Source organism: Astatotilapia calliptera, chromosome 7 (assembly GCF_964374335.1).
Source record: "Astatotilapia calliptera chromosome 7, fAstCal68.1, whole genome shotgun sequence".
Taxonomy (NCBI): Eukaryota; Metazoa; Chordata; class Actinopteri; order Cichliformes; family Cichlidae; genus Astatotilapia; species Astatotilapia calliptera.
Window position 1 is genome coordinate 27,702,424 of NC_137428.1, and position 21,786 is coordinate 27,724,209.

At 42.7% G+C, this 21,786-nt stretch overlaps 1 protein-coding gene across 3 annotated transcripts in view; it reads right to left on the bottom strand.

Moving 5' to 3' along the window:
• The window catches only part of hook3 (hook microtubule-tethering protein 3), a 30,479-nt gene that overhangs the window by 8,098 nt on the left and 595 nt on the right, over nt 1-21,786 (bottom strand). For 2 of the 3 annotated variants that reach the window (XM_026174050.2, XM_080304350.1), the window contains exons 2-15: nt 13,584-13,669; nt 13,260-13,332; nt 13,073-13,123; nt 11,622-11,754; nt 11,430-11,497; nt 11,083-11,145; nt 9,784-9,867; nt 7,781-7,944; nt 7,533-7,673; nt 7,112-7,199; nt 6,830-6,943; nt 6,594-6,704; nt 6,164-6,248; nt 5,989-6,058 (exon numbers count right to left, since the gene is read on the bottom strand). In XM_026174050.2, coding sequence (XP_026029835.1) covers nt 5,989-6,058; nt 6,164-6,248; nt 6,594-6,704; nt 6,830-6,943; nt 7,112-7,199; nt 7,533-7,673; nt 7,781-7,944; nt 9,784-9,867; nt 11,083-11,145; nt 11,430-11,497; nt 11,622-11,754; nt 13,073-13,123; nt 13,260-13,332; nt 13,584-13,669 — 1,331 coding nt within the window. The remainder of the gene's footprint in view (nt 1-5,988; nt 6,059-6,163; nt 6,249-6,593; nt 6,705-6,829; nt 6,944-7,111; nt 7,200-7,532; nt 7,674-7,780; nt 7,945-9,783; nt 9,868-11,082; nt 11,146-11,429; nt 11,498-11,621; nt 11,755-13,072; nt 13,124-13,259; nt 13,333-13,583; nt 13,670-21,786) is intronic. The other variant, XM_080304351.1, reaches the window with a different exon arrangement.

Consider the following 21,786-nt stretch of genomic DNA (forward strand, 5'->3'; position numbering starts at 1 on the left):
TCCTTAGTGAGTGGTAGACCCAGCAGAAAGGACAGCATGAGCCACCGAAGGGGCTGTAACATCCAACCGATAAAACCGCACAAAAGTGTGCGGCGACGCCCAATTAGCCGCTGCACAAATATCAGCCACAGGCACCCCTCTAAAAAGAGCCCATGAGGTCGCCATCCCCCTGGTGGAATGAGCTCCCACCCCGTGGGGCAACGCAAAACCTCCGGTGCTGTATGCCAGCGAGATAGCTTCCACAATCCAGTGGGACAGCCTCTGTCTGGACAGAGCTCTACCTCTATTCGGATTAGCGAAGCAGACAAACAACTGGTCACACAAACGCACATCCCGAGTGCGCTCAATGTAGGTGCGTAGCGCACGCACCGGACAAAGAGAATGCACCCTCCTCTGCTCCTCAGATTCAAAAGGAGGGGAGCAAAAGCTCAGCAACTCAAACTCCATTGAACTATAAGATGCAGGCATGACCTTGGGAAGATAGGCGGCATTCGGACGCAATACGACCTTGCGGCCATCAGGAGAAAACTGTGTGCAGGCAGGATGCACAGACAGCGCATGAAGGTCCCCCACTCGCTTCGCCGAGGCCAAAGCGAGAAGTAATGCGGTCTTATACGAAAGAAGTGTCATATCTACCGACTCAACGGGTTCAAACGGAGGGCCACAAAGGGCCTCCAGCACCAAAGACAAGTCCCAAGCCGGGACACTGGACTTAAGCACGGGCCTCAGCCGGCGAACCCCTTTCAGAAAACGCACGGCGAGGGGATGCGCACCTGGTGTCACCCCGTCAAAACCGATATGACAAGCAGATATAGCCGCTAAATAAACCTTGATCGTTGAAAACGAAAGGCCTTTATCCAACAGCTCCTGCAGGAATGTCAAAACATCCACAATAGAGCACTGAAATGGGAGAGTGTGGCGGTCCTGGCACCATCGCTCGAAGGCTCGCCATTTGTAAGCGTACAAGCCTCTAGTAGACGAGGCCCTGGCGCTCTGAATCGTCGCTACCACACTAGGTGGCAGACCCTTAGCAACCAAGTTTAACCTCTCAGCAGGTAAGCATGAAGGTGCCACAGATCCGGGCGCGGATGAAACACTTCCCCCCCCGCCTGAGAGAGGAGATCCCTGCGGAGAGGAAGCTGCCAAGGACTTGCTGCAAGCAGGCTGATTATTTCTGCATACCACGACTTCGCGGGCCACCAAGGGGCCACCAGGATCAGAGAGAGGGAATGCCGACGCACCCTCTCCAGAATTGGAGATATCATTTCCACTGGGGGAAATGCATACAGGAGCACGTCTGGCCATTGGTGCGCTAGCGCGTCCAAGCCCAAGGGTGCATCGTGGTCGATTATGGAGAAGTACAGGGGGCAGTGAGCATTCACCCTGGAAGCAAAAAGATCTATTTGCGCCTCGCCAAATAGATCCCAAATCTGAGCCACTATTGAAGGGTGTAACCTCCATTCTCTCACCAGAGGACCCCCCCTGGAGAGAAGGTCCGGCCCCAGGTTCAGGTGGCCCGGGACATGGGTGGCTCTTAGAGTCAGAAAATGAACACTGCACCATAACAGCAGAGAGCGAGACAGCTGCAACAGGGGAAGAGAGCGTGTTCCTCCCTGCCTGTTTATATAAGACACCACTGTTGAATTGTCCGTCCTGACTAAGACATGCTGGCCCTGCAGGACTGGACGGAAACGCTTTAGAGCTAAGAACACTGCCAACAGCTCTAAGTGGTTGATGTGCAGCTGGCGCTGAGCCGCGGACCAGATCCCTCTCACTGACGCACCCTCGCACAGCGCTCCCCACCCACTTAGGGAAGCATCTGTGGACACCACCTTGCGAAACAACACCCTCCCAATCCGAGAGCCCTGGTGCAGTAGCCCGGGCTCCCTCCAAGGACGGAGAGCTAGCATGCAAGACGCAGTTACCGGCAGCCTCCTCCGGAGGTGACGCGAAGCACACAAACGGTGAGAGAGAGTCCAGCGTTGAAACGCTCTCATTTTCAACAGCCCAAGCGGCACTACGGCGATCATAGATGCCATCATGCCCAACAAGCGCAATATCGTCTGGAAACGCAGTCTGCGTCCCAGCTGAAATTGAGCGAGGCAGCGATGAAACGCGGCCACTCTGTGCTCTGACAACCGTGCGCGGCTGGAAAGAGAGCATATTTCCAGACCGAGAAAAGCGATCTGTTGACCTGGGATTAGCGAGCTCTTCTGAAAGTTCACAGAGAACCCCAGTGTCTGAATGTGTGACAGAACCCGCGACAGCTGCGTCTCCGCCTGTTCTCTGGAGCAAGCCACGAGAGCCCAGTCGTCCAGGTAGGCCAAGATGCGGATGCCCCTCTTCCTGAGGGGCGCTAGCGCTGCCTCGGCACATTTCGTAAAGGTGCGGGGAGCGAGCGACAGCCCGAACGGCAGCACTAGGTATTCGTAGGCTACGCCCTCGAACGCAAACCTCAGAAACTGCCTGTGTTTCGGGTGTATAGCGACATGAAAATAAGCATCTGTTAGATCGATTGTCGCAAACCAATCTCCCGGGCCGACTGCACTCAGGAGCTGTCTGAGTGTTAGCATCCTGAACCTGTACGTTCGCAGGTACGTGTTCAAGACTCGCAGGTCGAGGATGGGACGAAGCCCTCCCCCTTTCTTCGGAATGACAAAATAACGGCTGTACCAACCTTTGTCCGTCTCCGAAGCGGGGACCACCCGTATTGCTCTCTTCTGTAATAGCGCCTGTATTTCCTCTCTGAGTACCAAGGCTGCCTCGGGGTTGACAATCGTGTTCACGACTCTTTGGAAACGAGGCGGCTTGACCCGGAACTGCAACCGGTAACCCATGGCAACGGTTTGCAGCACCCACGGAGAGGGGGCGCAAGCGCGCCACTGAGGGAAGTGAGCAGCCAGCCGGCTGGCCTGCAGCACTGACGGCGGGGCGCCGTCGCCCCCCAGTGTGTCTGCAGGGGACTGCATCCCCTGCCTGACCTGGCTCATTTCGCCTGCAGGTTGAGCATTTGAGATTGTTTGAGAGTAAACAACACTCTTTATTGATTGCAACATGGGAACATGTACATTTATACATTTTGTTGGGTGCACCTTTTCCGGGGCATAACAATGAAAAACAGCGGGAACACTCGATGTGGTCGCTTGAACATTCAACACATCTGAACCGTGTGCAGGGGTTATGTGCTTGGGAGACCGCGATAGGGAAGTGCAGCGCCTTCTGGGGCTGACAACCTGAACAGAACTTAAGCGGCACCTCTTGTGCGGCAACAGAGGGGTAAGAGCAGCGTCTCCCTGCGTCTCCCGGCCTTTGCCCCAGGCCGACTGGCGTGGAGCTCGGGCCGGAGTACGTGCTCTCGCCGGCGGCCCTCCCACTCCAGCAGTGGGCGCCGGTCTCTTGCCAGCTGTCAGAGGAGCGGCGGGCCTGTGAGAGCTAGCAGTGGGCTTGGGCTGGCGTCTGGGGATGATGTCGCGCAGAGCTTCCGTCTGCTTCTTCCTCAGATCGAATCTAGCCTGAATGGCTTCAAGTGAATGTCCGAATAACCCAGCCGCAGACGCTGGTGCGTCCAGATACACAGCTCTGTCTCTATCAGGGACGTCGGAGAGGGTCAGCCACAGGTGCCTCTGCGCCACCACTGTCGAAGCCATCCCTCTGCCCAGGGAGAGCGCTGCACAGCGAGACGCACGGAGGATGTAATCCGTGGTGACTCTAACCTCGTTAAGAAGAGGTGACAGCGGGCTGTCCTCCGGAACCAGCGATCCAAGCTCCGCCAGGCACATTGCTTGGTACGTCTGGAGCATGGTGACGGAGCTCATGGCTCGAGCGGTGCCGGCCTGAGCCCGATAAATCTTCTCCAGCTGCGAGGCCGAGAATCTGCAGTGCTTGGACGGCAGAGTTGCGGGGCCACCGACACCATGGTTATGGGACGGGGCCAGATAAGCAGCCAGAGACGGCTCCATAGGGGGTGGGTTAGCTAAACCAGCTCCCTCGGCGCCGTCCAATTCCATGTACTGTCCATAGCCGGGCACAGTGACGCGGGTAGACAGAGGTTTGTCCCATGACGCTGTTAGCTCGCAGAGAAAGTCTGGGAACATGGGGAGGCAGTTTTTGGCCGTTGCGGGCTCCGGTGGAAGGAAAAAACCCGCAAACCGCGACGGCTTCCGAGCTGGTGGAGGAGAGGGCCAGTCCACCTGCAGCTTCTCAGCGGCACGGCGAAACAGGGAGAAAAGAGAGGTGTCATCGTGGCCGACCGGCGCAGCAGCGGCGGCATATTGGGTCGACAATGAGCTCTCCTGCTCATCCTCCGACAAACCATGGATGTCCAGGCCGATGTCCAGCACGTCATCGTCTTCCTGGGGAGCGCTGGCGGGCTTCAACCCAGGCTGAAGCCCGTCAGCGCTCCTGCATGGTTCCGGTCCGTCATCGGCTAACCCGTCAACGTATTCCATGTGGTCAGCCCAGCTAATCGCGGGGACATCGACCTGAAAATTTTCGTCTTCGGACTCGGACGAAGCCGGGGCTCCAGACTCGGAAAGAAGAGGGTCATGCCGTGCGACAGCCGAGCGTCCCAGCACTCTTTCCACAAACGTCACCCGTCTTTCCAGGGTCGAGCGTCGGAGCTGGCGACAAAACGCACAAGCTTCGGGCTCCGTCAACGCTCTCCTAGCGTGGACGATCCCCAGGCAGACAGGGCAGGCATCGTGCTGGTCGCTGTCGTGCAAAGAGAAACCACATCCCTGAGGACAGGGGCGAACAGAAGATTTCTGCTTTGCTCGCTTCGGTTTGGAGTCCATTCCCAAAACGCAAAGCGAAACGCTGCACAAGAAAAACTTGAAAATAGCGCTCCGCGGGCAGCCTACGCACCAGCTGGGCGGTGGAGGCTAACACCAACAGGGGCAGTTAAGCTAGGTTCAAGTTGGCAGACAACGGAGCTAACTAGCAGTAGCTAGCTAGCCCAACTCAGCAGAGGTGTTCTCAGCGAGGTGAAGAGCGTAAGAACTGAGGGATGACGGTGATGGCAGCGGCTATATGTGCGGGCGGGGCCTTGCGCGTGTCATCACACGTCATCTGCCGTAAAGGCGTGAATAAAGGTTTCTTCAGCCAGGACACGCGAGGGCGTGATATCCCATACTTATGTGTTGTACCGAGTGAATCGACTGAAAGGGAACTGTTGTTTCCAAACAATTTATTACTGACTACAGGTACTGACTACGACTTTCAGGTGAGGTGCAGTTGGCTGAGGGACTGAATTTTCAGCTGCGAGTGCGACTCCCTGTTTTACAGTTCAGATCAAATGAACAGGCAACAGGTGCCTCTTATAAAAGCAGCATGTTGATACTGAAAAGTCACCAAAAGACATCAACTGGAACATAAAGTCATTAGTCATTCACAAAACAACATGTTTTCATCATTTACCTTTACAGTAAATGAACTGCCTGGATGGGGTTAACCTTCCCTCTCCCTGAAAGTAGCTTTTAGAAGATTTGTATACAAATCCACATTTTTCCTGGGTTCACAAGTACTGAATAAAAATTTAAGCATATTATCCAGCCAACAGAAAATACAGCTGTCCTGGAAAGCTGCTGGCAGTCTGATGTAACTCACACTCAATTATTACATAACGCTCTACAGGGTTTTTAAGCTAAACCCATCCACCATAAAACAGCAGAGAAAGCCTTGAAGCGGGCTTGAAACTATCTGGTTGTAAAATAAATTACACTAGAGACATACTTTACTATCCAAAATTTAGGAATCAAGCCTTAAAAAGTGAATTTATTTTACCAGAGCATTAGTTATATTCTTTTTGCATAGTTTGCTGTTGTATTTGTTACTCAGTTATTAGTTTTTTGTTCTTTTTTATTTTAAAAACCAACTTCTAGGATGATCTAATATCATTATTCTTCTCTTTCATTTAAAATAATCAAACTGGCACAAAAACATATGGGTTAAAACATATATACACACACACACACACACACACACACATACCGCATCTCTGGAGTGGTGATCTCAGCAGCCAGTGAATCAGAACCATCGTTGCTACCCAATGGGAATAAACCTTTAAATACAGATATTAGTTGTAAATAAGATGAGCAAGAATTCATTAAACTTATAAGAGGCAAAGCTACACCTATTATATTTCAGGACAAAGACATTTCTTCACCTGATGTGAACTGTCCCTCTTGAGCTTGAACACAGTGTAATTCCTCAATAGTTTCCTTCAATGAATCTCTCTCACTTCGCATACGCTATAAAGAGACAAAGAGTCAAACGTGTGAATGAGCGAGACAGACAGAAGGTCAAACAGCAGAAGTGCAGGATCTGGAATCAACATCAGTGTGCTTAGTAGTAAAACATTTCCAGTAAAATACTTTCCAGACAGCTGCGCAAGTACCAGTTATCAAGAGCCTTTGGTCAAAATTTCCTCTCATGCTAAGTTACAAGGTTTGGCTTTTCTAGCTGTAACAAATTTGATTTCATCTAAAAAGAGAACAGTAAAGTGGCATATTTCATAAAAACAAAACAAACAAAAAATTAAAGTAATTCTTTTGTATGTCATCAGTCCTAATTTTAGTCACATTAAATATACGTACATCTTTTTCTTTTTGTAAAGAATCGACTTTCTCTTTGAGGCGTTTATACTCAAACTCCATCTTGTCCGCCTTTTTAGACTCCTCTGACAGTCTGTTCTGAAGTTCAACCACCTGTGAAGAGAGATGACAGTTCAAAAGAAGACCTGATCGCTAAAAAATTATTACACAAGCATGAAAATTGTAAAACAGTACTAAGACTGGGAAAATGTAAAACTTATTTATTTAGGAACAGGTACCTGTCTCTTGTACGTCTCCAACTGGGCTTTGGCAGCATTCGCCTTTCGTAGCTCTTCCTCTAAGCCAACATTAGCCTGCATTAAAGCTGTGGTTTTCTCTTCCATAAGCTTGTTCTGGAAAATACGGACATACATTTTTTTTTTAGACTGAAAGTCATGTTTCACAATCTGATTTACACGTTTTCAAGAACTGCAGTGTTAGCACTCATGAGAATAAAAGCTGTATTAAAGTTGCTGTGTGTGTGCGCGTGTGTGTGCGCGCGTGTGAGTGAGAGATTGTACTTGTCTTCTGAGCAGTCCCATGTCCTCCAGTTTCTTCTTGTAGTGTTCCACGGTGCCCTCCAGTTTTGACACCTTGTCAGATGAGTGCCTGCGATGAAAACAACAAGCAGTTTTATTTTCACCACTGTCATACTGATCCTGCTGATTTCCACACTGGATTAGTTAAAGTTTAGTTTATGGACAGATAACAAGCTGTAAAGCTAAAAGTTTTTTAAGCCATAGTGTTTTCTTGGCTCTTTTATTTTCTGTCTTTAGGCCAATACATCTACTAATGAATGAATGCTAAAATTAAAACGTGTGCTTCACAGCACCTTAGCTAGAATTACTACAAACAACAAAGCTCCTGTCTTATTAGTTTTTTAGTTTGTTTTAATTTAATAATTTTAATATGTTAAGGGTTCGTTTTGCATCCTCAAAATACCTGAGGACATCAATCTCATCTTTTAGAGACTGGGCCTCATCAGCCAGTGATGTAAGGTCTTCATTCTGGGACTTCACATCCAAAAGTTCTTTTTCCAGCTCCTCACAACGGATCCGGTAATCATCTTTTGCTGCCTCCAACCTAGAGGGAATTAGAAACAAGTGTCATTGAGCCTGCAGATTTTGGGCATTAATCAATTCAACCCTGACTTGTTGAAATTCCTTTCCACGTTGCATGCAAATCGAGACCTGAAGGTTTCTTCCTGTAGCTGCTCCAGTTGCGTCTGCAACTGAAGATGTCTGCGTCCAGCAGGGCTGTTTATATCCTCTATGGAGTCAGACTGGTTAAGTCTCTCCATTAAGACCTGGTTTTCTGCTAGCAAACTGCTCTTCTCCTCTTGCAGGGCTGCCACCTGGAGAAAGGGAAGTGTTGAAGAAAAGGCCAAAGAATGGGATACACGAAATCATGAGTGAAATGAGAGGAATGGGATAAGAAAAGGTGAAAAATGGGACAGCGTGGAGAAAAGAAAGATTAACGGGAACACAAAAGGTGTGGAAATGATCGATTGAAGGGATTTTAAACACATGAAAAGAAGAGATGCAGAAGGGAAACAAGTTAGAGATGATTTATAACTTTCACAATGTAGGTAAGCTACTTTAATTTGCTTGTTTCCTTTACAGCATCCAGGTCCATTAGTTTAACAAACACACACCAAACACACCTTAATAAGGCAAATCAATTAACTCCAACATGGCAGAGAGAGCTACATGGTTGGTGTTTTCTCAGTGTGATGGGCAAAGCAAAGCAAAAGCTGCTGCTGCATTTTAATGTAAACAGTAAAAATTAGATATATTGATATAATTTGTTGAGAGAAAATACAAACCTTCTTTAAAAAATTAATATAATCAGTCAATAAGGAAGGGATTTTTATTAATTTGCCTGGATCAAGTCTATAAACATGCCTTAAAACACTGGAAAATAATTTAATCCTTCTGGGACTTTAGGAAAATTATCTAGTGAATCTATTTGCTCTTTTTTATTTTATTTAAAAATGCATTTTAAACTAATATGGTGTGACTCACTCTCTCTTCTAAAAAGCTTAACACTTCCATGTCTAAAATTCCTACGAAATTCCTTGTGAAAATTCCCTTATGGCAACAAAACTGTATCACATCAAAGATGCGAACCGTGCAGCTCAAAACGCAGGAAACAGGGTGAAAATCAGCTGCAATTAATTCCAAAACCAGCACACGGGTTCCTCAAAAGATACCAAGTGCCTTCAGGTACAGGCTTAATAATTTTGCTGACTGCTTGCTGATCAGAGTTATGTAACCGAAAAAATAAAAAATAAAAATCTGAAGACTGCATAATGTTTAAACAGTGATGAACGCATTTTTCCAATAAGTGACTCATTTCTGAATTCAAATGTTAACCTATTTCCCTCGCTTTCTACTATTGCTGTGGAAAAGCATGGGACACACCAAGGTAAAAGAAAGCCACATCTGACACAGCCAGACCAAACTGCAGTTGTGCCTGGTGTGCTCCAACAGGACAATGTGTACAGTTGCACAAATGCTTGTGCACAAATGCTTGTGCACAAATGTGTACACATACATGCACACAGAATTTGGAAAAGGGGAACCTGTTGCAAGCAGGCTAAAGAAAATCACACACCATGAACATAAGAAAGAAACAAAGAAAATAAAGTCTGGATTTACCCTCTCTTCTAGCTCATTAAAGTCTAACCTCAGTCTATCACGCTCCTCTTGGGCACGGAGAGCCTTTAAACCAAGGCAAACAGTATTGAAAGAGTAAAGAGGAAAGATAAGAGGAAACTGATTCAACACAAGTGGAGAGCAAGTATCCCTTTAAATTACAGCTCCACTTTTTGGCAACAACTGCAATTAACAGTCTTTCATTTACAGTGAAGATTTTGGGCTGGTGGGTCAGATCGCCAATTTGGCAAGGCAATTATTAAATAAGGAACTATGGGACATGCCAATCAGTAGCAACTGAATCAACAATTTTGATGACATCAATCCAAAAATGGAGCTGCTTTTAAAGTGTAACTAAAAATATCTGTAAACTATATTATGAAGTATGACACTTATGTAACAAATGAGTTAGAGCAGAAAAGTTGTTCACAACCTTATTGTAATAGGTTGTAGTGGAGTGTAGTGGAAGAGTAAATGTACACGGTGCTAGCTGTGAAGAGCCTAAAACCACTGGCCGTTATTCATACAAAACCAACCTGCAAGTCAAGCTCGCGACACCTCTGGGCAATCTCTTCCTTGGTAGCCAAAGCATCATTCAGCTCCTCAACTGTCTTCTTCAGCTGAAAACAGATTAAGCATAAATCAAGAACTGCTGCTCCTCAAAATGTTTTATGTAGTACACTTAATAAAAAAGGAAAACAATTCCATGCAGACTTGTGAAAAATTAAGTACATCCTTAATATTTTCATATAAATTAAGAGGGTAAGTAGCAGTCAGGTGCTGCTAATCAGTGGATTCACTGATCAAAAAAATAATAATAATTTTAATTCAATCTAATCCAATAGCAAAGAAGGTTTATAGAAAGACAATATAAAAGCAGTAAAACTACACACAACAATAAAAACATTGTTGTTTTTATTAAATTTACATCCAAAAGTTTCCAAGTACACAAAATCATAAGACATAATCCTCCAACCCCCCCCCCCCCCCCCCAAAAAAAAACCAAACAAAAATCCACAAGGTAAATAAGAGAGACATAAAACTAAAGAACGCTACTGCACAGGTAATAAAAAAGTTTAGATCCTATGACATCTTACTCGTGTTCTTCTCCGTCTGCAGCCTGAAGGAAGTGGTTCAAATTCTCTGAAGGGGATGAATCTGGCTCAGCACAATAGCTCAGCCCTTTCACACTACCTGCTGCTCATATACAGCAAGGAGTAGACTGTGGGAAAACTATTATTTTGCTGGCTACCTTCACAACTTTGTTCAAGCCTATGCTGTTCTTTGCTCTAACATGATTATGAGAAAAAGTTCATAGAAAAAGACTGAACAAGTATACAAGTATGGATAGTTTTGATGGGTTGTCAGGATTTTTTCCCCACTAAAACAAACAGAAACAAGGCTTAGGTTTGCAAAGCTACATCTGAGCAAAGCACAAGAGCTCTGGAAAAGAGCAGATCTTTGGACAGACGACAGACGAGACCAAACCGGAGATGTTTGGTGACGATGCAGAGGAAAAACCAAATACAGCCAATCAGCACACCTCCTACCATTTGTCAGCCACAGGATATGGCTGACAGATGGTACGAAGCACCTTATAGTAATTGAGTGGATCATGAACCGATCTGTATACCAAAGTATTGAAGAGTCAAATGTGAGGCCATCTGTCTGACAGCATGGCCAAAATTGGGTCAACAGACCAAGCACAGCAGCAAATGTACAAGAGATTGCTGAAAAAGTAACGATCACACTGTTGCAATGACGGAGTCAAAGTCTAGATCTCAACCTGAGTGAAATGCTGCATAGGAGCTTGTCAAAGCTTGAAATCTACATACCTGTCTGTCCAGATCCACATATGAGTCAGTTCCTCCTGTAGCTGGAGTCTCTTTAGTCATCAGCTACAGATACAAACAAAAATGATTAGAAGTGAAAACAACACTAGCGATGGATACCATTAGTTTTATTGGTATCAATATTACTATTTATCATCATTCCTGAATCGAATAGGTTTCAAATTTATAATTAACAATACCAGTGACCAGAGTGTGTTTTTTTATCCATAAAAATGTGACCAGTTAGCTGTTGATCACTAAAAAGCAAGAATCAAAGACTCTTACTTTCATTTATTAGTTATTATATGCACATAATACTTTTTAAAGGTCTAAAATAGATAACAAGGTACCTCTTGGATGGCAGTCATGACAACATGCTGCACCGATTCTTCCATCACCATTATGGTTTTGATGTATTCTAGGGATTAGAGAGAAAACCAAAATTAAGAGTAAGTAAGTATAAAGTAGCACATAACTTTCTGAATCAGTGGGTAAAGCAGGGAGACAACACAGAACATGGGCCTCTTAAATCCAATATTCACCTTGTTTCTGTTCACAGGTGACAGCGCAGCCCAATATAAGTTGTAACATCCTTCCAAGCTCAGCTGCATCAGAGTGTTCTCCAATAAGATTAACATCAGGTAGTGGGAAGTCATTAATATCCTGGCCTAAGACCTAGAGACAAGGATGAAATATGTAAGGGCTATACATTGTATTGGTTTGTATTTATTTATCAGGGTCAATGCACAAGAACATGAATCTCCTAAGAGAAGAGATGCATTCTACCAGATTTACATCAGTTACTAGATCATTTCTATCCACAGTCACCGGGGAGATCAAGCAATAAACACAAATACACAAAATCACGTAAGCAAGGAAAAATTATCCTAACACAAATTCAACTGGTAGTTCCTTCAATAAAACACAGACTGTAACACAGCACCAAATCCCATATAACAATTACTGTTATATGAGAATCCCCCTTTTAACATCACATGAGAAAGAGTGGCAATAAACAGTAGTTCAATGAGCTTATTCCACTTCCTGCCAGCTTTAAACATAAAGGCAGATTGGAACAAAGCAGAGTTCCTTCTAGGACCTTCACAGTCCCCTCGAGCTGTGAGCTCCAAGCTCTGGTTGTGTGTTCTGGGGGGTGGCGCACAATATTATGAACAATTTAAAAAAGTGAGTTGTACGTCTGCATTTTTTAAAGTATTTTACATATTATATACACACATATACAGTGTTTTGGGGTTTAGTCCATCTGGCAACCAGATGAGTGAAAGAAATAGTATTCACTGACCAGTTGCAAGTCATTGCTGGAAGTTGACTGTAGTTGCTGGGAAAACGATTGCTAGAGTGCCAGGCACATAGGCCTGTGTAACCTGTCGCAAGGGGAAAATGTGTATTCCTCAACCAGATGGCAATACCGCCTTGTGATTGTTTTGGTCACTACTATATTGTTGCGTTTATAGTTTGATTGGAAGTGATGGACTTGTCGACAAACTCTTGCCAGCTACTCTCCGAGCTGTTAAACTGTCAAAAGTGAAACAAACCAGAAATGATGAAGGGCTTTATACAAAGTAAAAGTTGTGCCTCAGTGCTGCAGCCAACACGTTTCAAAGGACACAACTTTTACTTACAAGTCGAATGGTCTCCATTTCCAGTAAGTATCACACTTTATGAACTTATCCTACTCCTCAGCTAGAACAACACGACAGATAACCTGAAAAGTAAACGCGCTTAACTACAGACCACCATGGCAACGTCTTAGCAACCTAGCAATCGGTAGTTGTATCACATCCAATAAAACAGTAAATTTTAAACAATAAAATCACATCAGAAACCTCAAGAACAACTGGATTATTAGGACTTGTGATGACTTAAGCTGACTGGAGTAGAGTAGACAATCACTTCTCCTCTACAAGAATGTCTGGATGTAAAGTACTGAAAGTTCATTTTAAAATCATTATAATAATTTAAATACTCTCACCTCCTGGATATAGTCTAGGATGCCTTTCAAGATTTTCTTTAGATTGCTGATCTGTAAAAGAGAAGAACGTATATTATTAGTAAAATTCAGGTTTAATCAGCAAATACTGATAAAAAAGAGACCATTTGACAAAGCCCATCTCATGCACACTTTGCTATTATTGAAATCAAGAGTAAGTCATGTTTACCTTTAACCTCCAGTTGTCTCCAACGTCTGGCTTGATTCTACTAATCCAAGCATCACTAAAATACACTACATCTCTAGAAATTTCAGACAAAAAACAAAACAAAACAATGCAAAGTGGGCTTTGGTAAAAATAAAAAAAAAGCATACCAAATGAAATGACTGGGGTTTTTTTTATTCATTTGTGGACTATGGATTTAATATAACTTTATAGAGATTAAACTGTATTTGTTTACCTAAACTTTACAATGATGTAATAAAATTCATCAAAAACTGATTAGAAACATTGCATTTTCTTTCTACACAAACATTAACAGTAACTACTTACATTTTCTGTAGAACTTGTGCCATGACAACACCACTTGTCAGGTCTTCTACAGTCTTGCATGGAGCCTCTACTCCAAATGTCTGGATCTGAAATAAGTAAACAAAGCGCTGGTTACAGAACTAAACTATACAATTATACAGGAGTAACCAGTGTGTTGAAAACAGCATAACATGTTTGAAACACTAGAAAAAACCTATTATAAGATTAAACGCCCTGTTTTAGGGAATCCCTTGCTCACAATCATACTGTCACAGCTGTATGCTGGCTAGTATCATCACACACTTATCTGCTGTCCACTGAGCAGATCCACCGTACGCATTGCAAATTTTATAATGGTGCCTTTTAATAACTCTCAATCATCCACAGTACTAACAAGAACTCACACTTACTGCTCTTGCGGACTTCACTTGTCATTCTGCTCAATTTCTATTATATCATTATTTCATTATGTCCCTTCTAACTATTTCACATGTCTTCTCTTCCTACCCTCCATATTTTTCTGTAGCATACCCCTCTGGCAGAAAGTCTGTTGCCCAGAAAGAAGTGATATCAGTCTGCATGCCAACTTTACAAGAGCCAAAGGAAGAAGATACACTAAGAAAAGGGATGAAAAACCTAGTTAAAATCCTGTTTGTACATACTTCTGTCTCCCTCACTTTCTATTATATAGTATAGTATATACATAATGCAAGGCCTCTATTAAAAGTAAAAGCCAACCAGCCGTCCACATATTTTGCTCATCAACAACGACACAGGTTAGTGAGGTTTGTTTCTTGCGGCAATCTATTTTTCTGTGAGTGACATAAACTGAATGAATGACACAGAGGTACCAAAAAGACACCAGCAACTTTGTCCCGGTTCTACCTGCTTGTCTCTGTGAGTGTCATCATTTTAATTCATGTCTAGTACGTTTTCCCACCCTGCTTTGTTATGCCGGGGTTGAAATTGAAAAGGCTGAACTGAATACATGTTTATCTCGCTGCAAGTCTGAGAGACTGACTGGACCAAGACTTTTACAAGTGTTTGCTGTCACTACCGAGTTTTAACATTTATTTAAAACTGAGTGTTTTATCTTTTTTTTTTTTTTTAAACAAGATTAAAAATGAAAAATGAATTCACTGTTCTACACACCCACACACATACTTATTGATAAGTGGAAGAAAATGGATGGATGGATGAATTTACTGTACTAAACTAATTTGATTTCTAACTATTTTAACAGTTTCACACTAATTTATATTTTAAGTTAACAATTTAAGTCTGGGATCATGGGAAGTGTGTTATTATGTCACAGAAAAGCAACTAACGGCACTATTTCATCATTAGGAAAGAACAAGATTAGTAAACAAGAAGACACTTGACACTGTGCACCTTAGAAGGACACAGCTCATGTGGTATGAGGAGAGCATGACATTGCAGTAACATCCATCTACAAGGACAGCTTTTAGACTAGAGTTGTATTTAGGCTGGACATGAAAGGTAACGCTACAGTTTAGATACGAATTTTGAGTCTTTTCCGCTTGTCTTTTTTTTTTGCACTGTAATTACATTGGGGGGCCAATTAGCTGCAAAACTTTATCTATTACTGCTTTCAAAATAAGCGATTTGTCAAATAGTCCTAGGCAGCAGGAACAGAAAGCCAGACACTGACCAGGAGCCAACACAAAAGAGAACCTAAACAATAGTCGTGATTATGTAACACCAATTACTGGGGAAAAGGCAGAGAAACTTCACCTGATTACCCACACCCACAGTTTTCACTCCATCTACCAGCTCACTTAAACTCTTTTGCCAGCTTTAAAGTACAGGATACAATTACTTACTAACTTCCTATATTTGATGGAACTGGGATAGACGATAATAGCAAGACTTGCCTCTTAAAACATTTGCTGTGTTAGCTTTTTTAGGCAGTATTAAAATGTGTTACTAAAATACGAGCACGGCAACAACACAAATCCCTTTTCTTTTGAACAGCCACTGAGTTAAGAGGAACTGAGACAAGACAAACATCTAAGTAGAAACGGCTGCATGGATCCCTATTGTTATGAACTTAGTACTGCACAACAGCAATATTTGGTCTGCATCGTTTCCTTTTGCAGGAAAGGCAGACAAGGAAAGAAAATAAAGGAATAGCCAGCCCTGCAAAAACCACACTGACCACTAACAAACGTGACACTATGCCGGGCAGTCCTTAGCTGACAACACGCTGTGACAGTTGTACAAAAGAAATGAATTCACGGCCCCTGACACGCAATGTGCTTTTGTGCTTGATTTAACGTATTACCTCAAGTCATCTTAAATCAATCAGCTACTTTTCCACTTTGCTGACTGATAAAAATTTCCTTTCATTTTTGTGTGGCTGTAGCTTGAAAAAGATCCTACACTATTCTTTCTAAACAATAGTGGCTTTCATGGTAATGTGAGCTTGACAGCTTTAGCTGCATGTCCCACTGTCCAAACCAGCGCAATACATAGAGTAACACTATATAACAAAGCATCGGAAAGGAATGTATGCTGATGTGATTTCTAATAAAAGCCAAAGCTGACCAGTGCAGGTGGGTTGCTTTATGTGCAGGTGCAGGACATTGTGCAGTCACGTTTTCCATGAATGAAGCCAAGTATCATTCTGTTCAGTACACTTATCCTCATAAAAACGCCTTTAGAGATTAGTTAATTATGTCACATTTGGTGTCTTGAATGTTGATCAGGCACAAATCTAAAAACAATTAACCCAGTAATTACATCAGTCACAAATAGCCAATCAGCCTTCAATCAAACCTAATGTTTATCGCCAATATGCTGGATTACATCACTGAATATAAAAAATATGATTTAATTTTATATCCATCCCCTTTATAGTCTCTACGTTTATGTGAATCAAGAGCTAAATACATGCAATCGGTAGTTACAGAGGACTAAATCTAGTTAGTATTTCCTATGCTTTGGTAAATACTGTCTTGGAAAGAAAACTTCGGTGATAGACCTTTGTGTTGCCTCGACTAAAGGGCAACAGAATATGAGCCCCAGTGTAAAATATTATATATAATATTTTATAATATAAGCCTAATTCAAACTTTATTGATTTCAGATGGGATGTCAACTTTTGAGATAGCGCTAGGCTACTAAATGTCCTCTGAATGACATCATCAGCTCATGTTCCAATCAGCTTATTTTAATTAAACTAATCGTGGAACCCTGAAGCACTCGTCCAAGAGCAAAACTGGGCTAATAAATGTCCTCTTAATTATCAGGATCACCTTCCATTCAGCTTGTTACGATTATACTAATCAAGAAGCCTTGAAGCACTTACGAGAGAGCAAAATAAGGCCAACAACCACTTCAGCAACTACTGGAATAGTACCGTCTGCACACCCTGGATTTTTATGAAAAACTGCTTCGACAGCTACCCTTTTGTCCTGCTCAAGGCAACTTCTCTTAAACAAGTGGGAAGCGGTCCAAAGATACCTTCTAGATATCCACTATAGTCCCTAACCTATGTTTAAAACCGAACTCTGGTTTGTTTTCCCCCTTGGTGTGGTTCACTTTTATAGATTGTGAACACAATAATCGCAGGTGTGGACAAAAACAACCAATTCGAGACCCTTTGAAGATGTTGGTCTCAGTGCGGCTCCAAATGAACTACAGAGCAGTTTGTTTATAGATGTGCAAAGGTCTGTATGGGCTAGCAATTAGCCGTGAAAAAAAAACCCCAAAATTTTCCATGTTCTCCAAATGTCCAGAACACAGCACCTTCTTGCTGTAGTTTACTTTTATTGCTCCTTCCGGAAATCCATCTGGCCAATAAGCGGAGTGAAAATTCTCATGTGATTTGTAGTGAGGAATTTTGCTTCGCTTGGAGCTCACTTGGATTTTTCTCTGCGTTAAAAGAAACCAGGCAAAAGCGACATGTTTACTAGCACCCCATATGGAAAAGAAATAGTAAAAACTTATATGATTTACTCATGAAAGTGGCCACTTTCTCATTACTTTCATATATTGTTTTAGTAAGTATCCAAAACATACAAGTTTCATTATATACATTACATTATATTACAATTATATATAATTTTTCAATGGATCTTACAGTATATCTGTTTTCACTCTCGTATGCTTTTCATACAAGTTTCACACAAGACACAATACACAGATACAAACTTTATAAGAGATATATATACAGTGGGGCAAAAAAGTATTTAGTCAGCTACCGATTGTGCAAGTTCCCCCACTTAAAATGATGACAGAGGTCAGTAATTTGCACCAGAGGTACACTTCAACTGTGAGAGACAGAATGTGAAAGAAAAATCCATGAATCCACATGGTAGGATTTGTAAAGAATTTATTCGTAAATCAGGGTGGAAAATAAGTATTTGGTCAATAACAAAAATACAACTCAATACTTTGTAACATAACCTTTGTTGGCAATAACAGAGGTCAAACGTTTACTATAGGTCTTTACCAGGTTTGCACACACAGTAGCTGGTATTTTGGCCCATTCCTCCATGCAGATCTTCTCGAGAGCAGTGATGTTTTGGGGCTGTCGCCGAGCAACACGGACTTTCAACTCCCGCCACAGATTTTCTATGGGGTTGAGGTCTGGAGACTGGCTAGGCCACTCCAGGACTTTCAAATGCTTCTTACGGAGCCACTCCTTTGTTGCCCGGGCGGTGTGTTTTGGATCATTGTCATGTTGGAAGACCCAGCCTCGTTTCATCTTCAAAGTTCTCACTGATGGAAGGAGGTTTTGGCTCAAAATCTCACGATACATGGCCCCATTCATTCTGTCCTTAACACGGATCAGTCGTCCTGTCCCCTTGGCAGAAAAACAGCCCCATAGCATGATGTTTCCACCCCCATGCTTCACAGTAGGTATGGTGTTCTTGGGATGCAACTCAGTATTCTTCTTCCTCCAAACACGACGAGTTGAGTTTATACCAAAAAGTTCTACTTTGTTTTCATCTGACCACATGACATTCTCCCAATCCTCTGCTGTATCATCCATGTGCTCTCTGGCAAACTTCAGACGGGCCTGGACATGCACTGGCTTCAGCAGCGGAACACGTCTGGCACTGCGGGATTTGATTCCCTGCCGTTGTAGTGTGTTACTGATGGTGACCTTTGTTACTTTGGTCCCAGCTCTCTGCAGGTCATTCACCAGGTCCCCCCGTGTGGTTCTGGGATCTTTGCTCACCGTTCTCATGATCATTTTGACCCCACGGGATGAGATCTTGCGTGGAGCCCCAGATCGAGGGAGATTATCAGTGGTCTTGTATGTCTTCCATTTTCTGATGATTGCTCCCACAGTTGATTTTTTCACACCAAGCTGCTTGCCTATTGTAGATTCACTCTTCCCAGTCTGGTGCAGGTCTACAATACTTTTCCTGGTGTCCTTCGAAAGCTCTTTGGTCTTGGCCATGGCGGAGTTTGGAGTCTGACTGTTTGAGGCTGTGGACAGGTGTCTTTTATACAGATGATGAGTTCAAACAGGTGCCATTCATACAGGTAACGAGTGGGGGACAGAAAAGCTTCGTACAGAAGACGTTACAGGTCTGTGAGAGCCAGAGATTTTCCTTGTTTGAGGTGACCAAATACTTATTTTCCACCCTGATTTACGAATAAATTCTTTACAAATCCTACCATGTGGATTCATGGATTTTTTTTTCCACATTCTGTCTCTCACAGTTGAAGTGTACCTCTGGTGCAAATTACTGACCTCTGTCATCATTTTAAGTGGGGGAACTTGCACAATCGGTGGCTGACTAAATACTTTTTTGCCCCACTGTATATATATATATATTTTTTTTTTTCCATATGGGTCATTAACTGATACAAACTATAGTTATGAAAAACGTATCGTGTAAACTGAGGTATTGTAAACTGGAGGCTCCAATTTTGCTCAGGTTCAGCTCACGAGTCAGCAGTGTATTAAAAGGGTTGACCAGGAACTTCACATTAGACTACCTGGTTTACCACAAACATTTTTGGCCATCACAGATAATTCTTGCATTAATAAGAACACATTGACTGACAGTATAGACCATAAAGGGCCACTGAACCAAAACAATGCTTCATCAAGATGTGTTTCATAAGCCACTGCAACACGTAAACTTGGTTTCATATGTACTTTTGGAAATGAGCGTGTAGTGAAAAGTAAAAACTTAGCTAGTCAACCAAAAACAATAAACAATCATGTTATTATAAATGTCAGCTGTAGTACATAAGTTGGTGGTAACACATGGGGTGGACTGAGACCCAACAGGAAATCCACACCTAAAAGTTTGCAGTAACAGCTGGGTCAGGACATGCTCAGCTGTGGAGAACGTGTGCACGACTAAATAAAGTTTAGAATGTAAGCGATCACGTATTAAGAGGCCGGATTAGCCTTTTTCAAATCTGCAGCGCATCGAAACCCTAAATCACAACATTGATAAATACACCAGACTAACCATCTCCTGTGTGTTTTCTCAGATTTAATGGTAAATGGCTGATTCTCATATAGGGCTTTCTACTCAAGCATTCTGGCCTTATACAACATGTCTCATTCACACAATAACTTCTCTCTATGTGTGAATGTGCAGCATCTAAGTGCTGCACATTCACACTCTGATACATGCATTAAGAATAACTCTGGGTTCAGTATCGTTCCCAAAGACACTCTGCCACGCAGACTGGAGCAAAAAGGATCAAACCACCGACCTTCCAGTTAGTAGATGACCTGCTCTACCTGCTGTGATACCAAACCTTCCCAAGGGCAAATTAATGAAAAACAACAAAAACATTAAATCCTGTGGCTTTTATTCATTAATTCTTTTTAAACATCCAGTAATTTCATATAATGACAGTAAAAGTACATGATGTGTATTTTCCAGTCATGTGCAACCCTATATATTTAAAGTATGAGTTGAGAAATATCTATACTATATATATTAGTATAATATATATACTAAATATCTAGTTAATTTTTCATTAACAGTCTGGATAATTACCAAAGCTACACACACTCACATGTAGCATGCAGTGGGAGATAATCACGTGTTCTCAGTCCAGGAAATATTCCACTTGTTTTAGCTGTGGGCGCTTGCAAGGCGGACCATTCAGCAGGCAGAATACATGAAGCTGAATGGCTCACCCTGAATTTAAAGGATAATTGCCTGCATTGCTCTTCATGCAAACACATTTGGATATTATAGACTTTGAACTAGAAAGCTGGGAAGGTAAATAGTGTTTCTCCAAACAAATCTAGTATTTACAAAGTCATTAAATAGTACTTGCAAATTTAATTCAAAGAACATGCATGAAAATCAGCTATGCTTGATCTTAATGCTGCACTAATCTAAACCAGTAACACTTGTCTCGTTTTAGTCCTAATTAGTCACTGATGTATCTTCACTGTTAATAGGCATGTAAGGTATGTGAGGCATGTTTGCCAGATCCATTATCACTATGACAAAGGTTTACTGGGCCTTTTCACAAAGGGAATCAATTATTTTATGCTATGTGTGTAAAACTAATCTGTGGGGTCATCTACTGCTCTTCTTGACACATCTTCAGTGAAGTTTCTGGAATCACTGGATGTTTTATGGCTTCAAGTATCACACAACAACATCCAGGTGACCCAAGTGAACCTGCTCAGAAACCAGCTTGTGTGCAGATATGCTGACATTAGAGAAGCAGGGTAGCATGCATGAACTCAGCTCCAATATAACCAACACCAGATAGATGTTTCCATTATACAATTCTGACATTTCTACCACTAGAGTATTGTGAAAACATGTAATTTTTCCATGCAGAGTTTTCATAACGTTCCATCCAGTCAAATGCCTGAGCAGCACTTTATTAACCTTAAGGTCACTGGTTTAACCATCAGCAATCGTCACGTCATACTATGGTAAATGAGGATGTGACAGCTTTCCAAGTACAACGTGTTATGCCTTTTCTAGAAACCCAGTGTTGGGAGACCTCATTGATCAATGTAAACATATACCAGTCTGCAGCACGTGACTCTACAGTCCGACGCCTTTAGCTTAAATCCCAGTTTTCAGCCTCTGAGCATCAACAATATAGGGTAATGTCTGGTTAAAAATCCAAGCCCAAGAAGTTATTTAGCATTAACATTTTATTCAGAAGAAGGAATGAGGAAGAAAGGCGAACATAATAATATGCTACACTGAACAACGATGACAGGAATTTAATCCCAAAGCAGACG